Source organism: Chironomus tepperi, unplaced genomic scaffold (genome assembly GCF_022539635.2).
Source record: "Chironomus tepperi strain 1889 unplaced genomic scaffold, CSIRO-AGI_Ctep_v1 contig_364, whole genome shotgun sequence".
NCBI lineage: Eukaryota > Metazoa > Arthropoda > Insecta > Diptera > Chironomidae > Chironomus > Chironomus tepperi.
In genome coordinates, this window is record NW_027226486.1 from 1,369,501 (window position 1) to 1,379,000 (window position 9,500).

Sequence of the window (9,500 nt, forward strand, 5' to 3'; positions counted from 1 at the left end):
TTTGAACAATTTTGAGCAATTTTGAACATTTTTGATCAATTTAGATCAGTTTTGATCAATTTTGAACATTTTTTGATCATTTTTGAACAGCTTTGATCAATTTTGAACATTTTTTGATCAATTTTGAACAGCTTTGATCAATTTTGAACATTTTTGATCAATTTTGAACAATTTTTAAACATTTTTGATCATTTTTTGATCAATTTTGAACATTTTTGATTAAATTTGAACAATTTTGAGCAATTTTGAGCAATTTTGAACATTTTTGATCAATTTAGATCAGTTTTGATCAATTTTGAACATTTTTTGATCAATTTTGAACAGTTTTGATCATTTTTGAACATTTTAATTTAATTCTAACAATTTTGACCAGTTCCACCCCCTCGAACCAAACAAAAAAATCATTTCCCAGCAATTTTCCCATGCTTTTCACAAAAAAACAAAAAGCATGATATAAAAAGTTATTGGAATATCATTTAGAAAGATTAACAAAAGCGCTTTTTACCTGTTTATAATCAAATAAAAAGAAAGTTTTTATTGAGAAAAATTTTTCTACTTTTTATGAATGAAAAAGTAAAGAACGAAAAAGTTTTTTTTTGTTTTGTTTTCATGCTGTAGATTTGACTTTTGTTATGAATGAAAAAAATGAAATAAAAAAAAATTTGTTTAAAAAATGTTTTTTGAAATTTGTGGCCTTGAATTAATTAAAAAAGTTTTTAATGATTAAAACAAATTAAGTGGATAGAAAATATTTTGTGAGGAATTTTGGGCTGTGAAATATTTAATAGGGCATGACAAATTTGAATTAATGGATTTGATTGGGGGTATGGATTAGATATCTGTAGTGATAATTGTTTGTTATACAATTATCCGGTATTCAGGGGCAAATCAAGGAACTTTTTGAAGAGAAGGAAGGTGCTGATCCCTCAAACAACACGTCAGTCACCCCACCACCCCCCTGCAGAGAACTAGCAGGAACAAGGGCAATGTTAAGGCCATGTAGTGACGGCAAGTGTCAAAAGGGTTATAAAATGGACAGGCAGCTGTTTTTGTCTATTTTGATGCGAAAGATGACCTTGTAACTCGAGACTGTTCAGTTTTAGCTAGAATAAGAGCTCAAATTTCATTTAAATTCCCAGAATATCCAATAAACCTGTCCTTAAACATTCTTAAACCATTAAATTACAAAAGGTTCAATTTAAACCTTTCCCAATCTTCTTTAAAGAGAGTTGCTCTCTTAAATTTCAATCAAAACAATTCTTTAAAGCTGTAACCATAACATCCATAAAAGCTATGAAGTTTCCTTCTCCAATGTGCATCTGCCTCATATCACGTATTACATTCGACAGCAGCAAAACAAAAATAATAATAATAATACAGCTGCCCCAACCAATACAAATACATAATATGTACATGAAGATTATAAATTCCTCGATTCTGACTTCCGCAGTCAGCCCATTAATCCATAAATCAAATTGAAATGCTCGATTAATTTTGCACAGTTTATGTTCCTTTATACATGAAAAGCAATGAAAAGGCTTTTTATTTTAAAGTTTATAATAGTTTCATAAAATGCAAATCTAAATCCATAAAACATTCATTTTTTTATGTAGTCATGACTAATAATTTTTCAAAATGATATATTTGTTAACAAATTTATGATGATATAAAATAATAATTTAATAATCTATACAGTTTGCTAATGGAAACCTCATCTATAATGGTTATAAAATTCAATGCGCCAAATAATCATACAGCGATATTTATTTTAATTTATATACCCCCCTAGGAGGGGGGGGGGGTCCTTCCACATCAAAATCATTTATTTACCTTAAAGCTTAATTCTTTTATTTGTGTGCATTTTTGATTTGAAATTCCCTCCCCCACAATTTGAGATGCAACAACTATAAAGCATACTCGACATAATTAGTTTTTCATTCGAAAATTTGTTATTAAAAAATGAATTTTCTTTTTTTGTTGATTTTATATCGAAAAACATATCGCATCCAAAATCAATTCTACAATTTTTTTTTTGTGTACGTATGTGTGCTGTTTGCTGATAACATAAACATCATTCAATTTATTTTGTTTGTCATCATCAAAGTTATCAATTTCACTAAATTATTTGTGTGTGTACATATGTTCAGCTATAAATGACCGAGGAAGAGATGACAAAATAAAGTTCCTTGATGATTTTGTTGTTGACCTTTTGTTGTCAACAGTTTTGAGTTTAGGCGTCATTTAGATTGTTCATTATGTCCTTTCTAGGTAAAGTATTCAAATTTTATCGGGAAGGTTACTAGAGTAACTTCTTAGAAGTCAAAACCCACATCAACTCAAGAATGTACATCAATATTTCATGAAAAATATGTCTTAGGGACCGGTCACTACGTTACAGAATAAAGAACTTTTTGGGAAATGAACAATTGGATTCTCGAAATTAATAATGAAATAAGTGAACGGACCTGTAAGGTTTTCAAAGAATTGCTGGAAGTTAGGAGCTAAGTTGACAAGAGTGATACTCGGAAACTGATGATTACTTATTAAAGGTGATATTTGGTGTGATTATTGTCACTTAATGGAAGCAGATCTGTAAATTTATTTAGAATACGGAAAATGTAACATTCTAAATGCTTGGACTCGGTCATGAACAGTTGGTCTGCATTACTGTATTTGAGTAACGCAGGACTGCAGTTTTGGGTTGTATCTTAAAGGGTACAGGACTGTAACTTCAGCCTTGTTACTATGAGAATTATTAAATGTCTCTATGAATTTCCTTGCTTTCATTGCTGGCCTTACTTCCATGACCTATTCTAGAATGAGTCTATATCAAGTGAAATGCTGTATCTATCATCAGATTCCTTCCCTATCTACCCTAGTGTCCTTAGTGAACATATGTACATACAACTTCAAAAATCTAATTCATTATCAATATCCATCATGTTAATTTTCAGAATGTTACAAATTTCAATTAATTCCGAGCAACACAAAGCTTTGGACAATCCATTCTGAATCCCCAAAATCAATGAATTCTCGATAACTTCCAAATTTGTCCAAACCTTTGTGTCACCCGGTATTTAACTATTTTTAACTCAAATATCATTGCCATCATCATATTTTACCCTTCATCTGAGTTCCTTACTTATAACCAGTAAAAAGAAAAATGAGAAAATTTTTCCTCATAATGGAAATAAATCCTGTACAGATGAAATATGTAATAATAAAGACGGAACGAACAAAACATTCAATTTAATAAACTACTGTGTAATAACTATAAAAACAAAAAAATAAAGGAACGAAAAATTTATTGAAAAACTAAAAAATTGAAATGGAAAAATGAGAGAATTTTTTTGAAAATACAATTTTCCGCTCAGTTAAGTGTAATAAGATGCGAATGAGAATAAAGAGAACAAAAAATATTTCGAAAATATTTTTTTGGAGCATTTTTTTGTGGACTTTTAATTTAGTTTTTTTTATTTCAGAATAATTCATAAATGTGTTTTGTGAGAGAAGGATGAGTCAATGATTGTTGATGGCTTTTCAACTTTTGATGAAGCATTTAAACAATTTTTAGACATTAAATTGTTTGTTTTACAACTTTCAATTTGCTTTCTTGAACTTGGATTATCTTCAGAGGAAGGAGTTCATGGAATGACAGTGTGAACAACAATTTAATAACATTGGAGCTTGTCATGGCTATAACTATCTAAAAACAGTAATATGTCAAAGTTCACTGTAGGTACCTGAGCAACATCAATCTCTGAGCAAACTCCCAAAAAATTAACTTGAATTACTTTCTATCCTACCTTCTTAGGTATAATTCTAGGTAAAACCTGATTTAACTAAGTGCTTGTTCCCCAAGAGCATACTTTTTTTGTACATAAAGACCACTACGTTGTCTAAAAGCAGTGTTGATATGGATTGCTTTTGAAAAAGGCATTGCTTTTGCAAAGATTTTGCCTTTGCAAAGGCAGAAAAAATTGCCTTTTTTTGTGAAACTTTGCCTTTTCATTGGCTTTGCAAAGTTTGCCTTTTTTAAAGTCAAAGGCAAGACATCAACACTGTCTAAAAGCGGTCTCTTGCCAAATTTAGCATGATTTTGGGAGTCTGAACTCAAAAAGTTCAAAAATTCACCTTTTTTCAGTCGGGACGTCACTTTATTTGAGAGTCCGTATTGCACAAAGTCCAGTGAAGGAGCCTCCTGCCCTCTTTTGTTTTGGTGACGTCAACTCAGACTGTGTGATTCACGATACTCAAATTGTGGTTGGGTACATTGGAATGTTATATCCTGAGTCATGCATTTGCAGAGTTGAGAATCTATAGACTACAAAAGATTGACAAAGGCAATATAAAAGGCAAAACAAACTTCCTGATGTCAATCACATCAATATCAATAAAATATAAATTTAAATTGCAATAGCCTCAAGCTTAGTCTCTTAAAGTTGCTAAAGCATGAAGTACATAACTAAAAGTTACGATTTATTAAATCTAAATCTCATGATTCATCACCTTAAATACATTTGGACACTTTTCCTTGGCAATTCTATTAAATAAATTATCCTCTCCAAAGTCAATCCTCTTACGTTTAGACAAATTATTCCACAAATGTAGAGTCATTGACTCATTTATGAGCTTCATCATTTTATCTGCACGATTCTCATTGAAAATTCCTTTCCATTTTGACCATGGAATTGGATAACAAATCTTACGCGGAAGGACATGAAATCCATCACAATTTTCCATAAGAACCATCTCCTTAATCGATTCTGTTTTACAGATGTCTCTCAAGATTTTGGTTATGACAATTGGTCCATTTGTTCCCCACTCGTCTGCATTGTAATTATCTATCATGTACTTTATAAACATTTCCGTCAAGTTCCTTCCTTTATGTCTATCAAATCGCATAATACCATTTGCTACAATATCACCTTCACCATCATCACATGCAAAATTTTGTGGCATATTTTCAGCGGTCTTTAAGGAAATCACATCTGTGTCATAATATAAACCGCCATACTTCCATAATATTAATAAGCGATAAGCATCAGACATGTGAACAATAACAAATTCTGATTTCATAATTTCATCATTATTGATGAAGAATGTGCCTAGTGGAGATCCAATCGGAAAACTGTTGTGATTGATTGACACAAACTTTAAATTTGGATATTGTATTAAAGCTTGTAGTTCCGGTGTTAATCTTAGTTTTGGTCTTTTTTCACGGGTGATGTATGCTGCGTAAATGTTTAGATGAGGATTTAGAAGTGCTAAAAAAGAAGATGGAAGTTATTAATTTTGTGGAACTGCGAAATAAAACCCGACCGACACAAAGGACTTGAATTTCACTAAGCAGTTAGTCGATCCACAATCTGGTACCAGGTAAACGTGACTCTTGCATTTAAATTGACTTTAGTATCATGTAAGGTCTATACCCAGATTCTTGATCGAATAACCGACTTGTACTGACTTTTGCCGACCTTCGAGTAGGAGGATACGTTCATAAGAAGTCCAAATAGACTCTAACCTCCGTACATTTTCCAAGTAGCTTCCAAATGAAGCCTAATGTCTACCATATCATATTTACCTGCAGATTCAATAGCACACGCCTGCCTCTTCCCAATATTCATAGCCTTCCTCTGTTTATACTTAGGTTGCATCCGGAAAGTGTCGATGAAAAATATATTTTGGTCATTTTTTGGCTCAACGGAATCATCAGTAATATCAGTCAATATTAGTAAGTTCCTTTGAATATTTCTAACTGTAACTTCAGCTTCTTTGCATTTTGAGAAGTAAAATGTCACAAAAATTGAGTATGCAAGTGCAGCGAGGAAACAAAGTAGTATAATTTGCAGTTTAATATTGCAAATATTAGTGATTAATTTCATTTTTAAAATCAATGAATGAGCTCTGATTAAATATGTATTAATTTACAAATTATCATTTTGATACTAATGAGTTTCAAAATAATGTAAAAAATTGTTGTGTGTTTTTTGTTTGATCAAGTGTGTTTTAGATGATGTTGATTATCAGATGGTGATGATGAAATAATTTTAATAATGTATTACGATTCTGTGATCGTTCTCGGGTAGTTTCGATGTCGGTATCGAGAATTTGTAGAGTCTGAGACTTTGGAACTCTAAATTTCAGACATCACATGGTCAAACTATTTAAGAGCAGATGTTATGTCCCGAAAAACACAAGTCGGTTAATCAATACAAAATCTAGCACCAGGCAGGCAGGTCTCTTTCCCCTGATTCGATAAATGACTAGATAAAATTCTCATGCCGAGTTTCGAGCTCATGTTCGCTGGATCGATGTTGCAATAATTATATACCGAAGTACTCCGCCATAGACCCACTTCGAATAACTCATTAAGCATAACGACCATTTTGTGTGAACCAAAATTCATAAAAGCTACTTTATCACGACCAAAAAGCACTTATCAAACGACCAATAAAAATTTTTAAAATAGAAAATATTTGAATATCAAACACTAAACTTTATTTCCATTTAGTCTTTAGGGGACAGTTCATATATTACGTAACGCACAAAAAATCGACTATTTGGAGCCCAACCCCTCATCCTCGCGTCCACTTCGTACCAAAATCACATTGTTTAAGGCAAGTTTGATCAATAACAAAGTCTTGCTGGCCGTACAGATCAAGTGTGATCCATGGCCTCTCTCAGTCAGCTCCTGAAGCTGGCTCTATTGCTGGCTACCGCTTGCCAATTACCAATCCCAAGTGTGACACTATCTCTATCGACAGCTTCTTTCCATGAGGTCTTAGATCGACCGCGCGACTTTACCGCTTAGATAATCCCTTCCGTAATAAGTGAACGACCCCCAAGTTATAAAAGCAAAAATAAAAAAAGTCATTTGGCAATCAGAGAAATGGTATAAATCGTATTTTTATCCGTTGGATTTCTATCATGAAAATTAAAGCTCAACGCTGCCTTTTGCTCATAAAAGGTCAGTGTAAACGAAATAAATTCAATCTGATATAAAATAAATGTGTGGGGGGTAAAAAATGATAAATTTCTTTTTTACGACTCAATTTCATTTAAAAAAAAATCAGAATTTATGAATGTGAAAAAGCAAAGCAGACATGTCACAAACCTATAAAATATAGCATTATCTGCAGATGATTTTAATGCAAAAATATAATATTAAAAATGATGTTTTTCACTTTCATATTGGGTCAATTTATTTTGTCTCTTTTGCCTTCTTTCCCGCTAATGTACATATTGAAGTTTATAGCATTGAATTTTTCTGGAACTGCATTTTTTTTTGTGTATGTACTTGCTACATCATAAATCCCTTGATTAATGGATTATGAATTATTATGATAATTGTAATCTTTATTGCCAACATTTTTTTGTGCTTATAAAGGAGATGTCGGAGATTTATGAATAAAATGGGATAGTTTTTAAATTAAATGCTGCATGGAATGGATGAAAACAATTTTTGTGGTTATGCTTTGGATGGAAATGCGCTTTAAAATGGTTTATCTCCATTAAATGATTCAAAATTCGCTGTTACGGGCATTGAAAAAAGCTACGTGGACCTGTGGATCCTCAGTCCTTGTCAATCCTCAGTCTTTGTTAGTCCTCAGTCCTTGTCAGTCATCAGGTCCTTGTCAGTCCTCAGGACCTTGTCAGTCCTCAGGTCCTTGTCAGTCCTCAGGTCCTTGTCAGTCCTCAGGTCCTTGTCAGTCCTCTGGTCCTTGTCAGTCCTCAGGTCCTTGTCAGTCCTCAGGTCCTTGTCAGTCCTCAGGTCCTTGTCAGTCCTCAGGTCCTTGTCAGTCCTCAGGTCCTTGTCAGTCCTCAGTCCTCAGTACTTGTCAGTCCTCAGTCCTTGTCAATCCTCAATCCTTGTGAATCCTTGTCGTTGTCAGTTCTTGTCGAAACCTCATACTCTTTATTTTGCTTCCTTTAACAGCCTCAAAAAGCACACAGTGTACAAATGGCAGAAAATAAGGATCCAGGTCGACTTGACTCTGTCCTGTAGCTGAACTTCAACAAATCCAGCCTAGCACCATAGACACGATGGCCTAGAATCTGATTTTTGACCATTATGATACCGTGTGCCTTCTAGAAGCACCCCTCAACTCACCTAAAGCTGAAAATATCAAATTTTCTTCAAATTCCCAAATCTCCTTTCAATTCAATATTCCAAAAACTCCCCATAACTATAATCTACATCCACTATTACTGTATTACAACCAATTTCAATTACCATTAACGCCAAACGATTGCCACATTAAAGTAAACGACAAAATGATTATTACATTCCAAATAATTTATATTTACTTTTTTTCAAAAAATCTAGAGCAGCTATTACGAGAAGAGGAACTTCAACTGAGCACAAAAGTATCTCCTCGAATGAATTCCCATTATTATATGAGCACGATTAATATAAGATACTTGAAACATATTTTTTCATTTCTATTCCATTTATTAGATTTCGAAAAATCTTCAAACCTTACTTCTCATTTTCTTCTTTCTTTGTTTCCATTTCCAGATGAAATAAGCATGTAAGTAAGTTGAGAATAGAAAAGAGAAAAAAAAATGAAAATAATATGACTTGAACTCGACAAAAAGCTAAAAATTGTTATTGGTGTACGTATGTCAAGGGGTTCATAAGCTGTGTGTCGTGATAAGCAAGTGATTGAATGTGGATGCTTATCAAAGGAACTAAACGGCGGGCTATGATGTCAGAGAGCTTTAAAGGTTCTAATTCATGTCTTGCTATAAATCTAGCTTAGATCTAGCTTTATCCGTGACTATCGCAGTTTTCCACAGAGTACCGCTGACAAGCCGCTGACTATCGCTTGCTAATTATGCGTATTAACTCCCAGGTACAACAAACTGCTTTAAAATAACGTCATTGGACCAACAATTTAAATTGGCAGACGGAATCCAGCGATAGACTCAGATTAAAACAACGTGAGGGAGGGTATGGATCTCAATTGATCTGTACGGTCAGCAAAGCAAGTAAGTAAGGATCGGCGATTGTATTATCATCTGTTATGCTTATACTCACTTTAGTGTCTTGGCTTGGGTGCACATTGACCCTCTGCTACGTCTACAGAACATATGAAGTTGATTCTATCTTTCAAAACCTTCTGGCAACTCCGGGAAATTAAGGCGCAAGATTCCATTTCTTTGTATCATATTCAGGAACCCATCAACCTTTTCCATGCGGACAGCTTGACATAATACCTAGTTAAGTTTAAGACCTTTTGCTGACTAACGGCAGTTGCGTTGGAATGTTTCGTTCATTATGTCCAAAAATGCTTTTACCTTCTGTAATACATTCCAAACTCTACATTGTACCCAAACCAAAAAAAGGTCAAGCAGCACTGCTTTATAGAAACAAATAATAAGAGAGATAAAAAAATAGTTTTTGTGTTCTACGTGATTTCGGTAAATACGAGCTGATGGGAATGGATTAAGTGAGGAGCTTTAGAGAAAATTTTCAAAAAAGGATACAGAAAATA

The 9,500-nt window shown here is 33.2% G+C and overlaps 1 protein-coding gene across 1 annotated transcript; it reads right to left on the minus strand.

Moving 5' to 3' along the window:
• Positions 1 to 4,405: 4,405 nt before the first annotated feature.
• Positions 4,406 to 5,908, minus strand: LOC139095337 (lactosylceramide 4-alpha-galactosyltransferase-like). Its single transcript, XM_070646671.1, has 2 exons — positions 5,585 to 5,908; positions 4,406 to 5,267 (listed from the first exon to the last, which is right to left on the minus strand). Exons 1-2 carry the CDS (start codon positions 5,883 to 5,885, stop codon positions 4,489 to 4,491), a joined length of 1,080 nt encoding a protein of 359 aa, XP_070502772.1. The 5' UTR covers positions 5,886 to 5,908; the 3' UTR covers positions 4,406 to 4,488.
• Between the last annotated feature and the right edge of the window lie 3,592 nt (positions 5,909 to 9,500).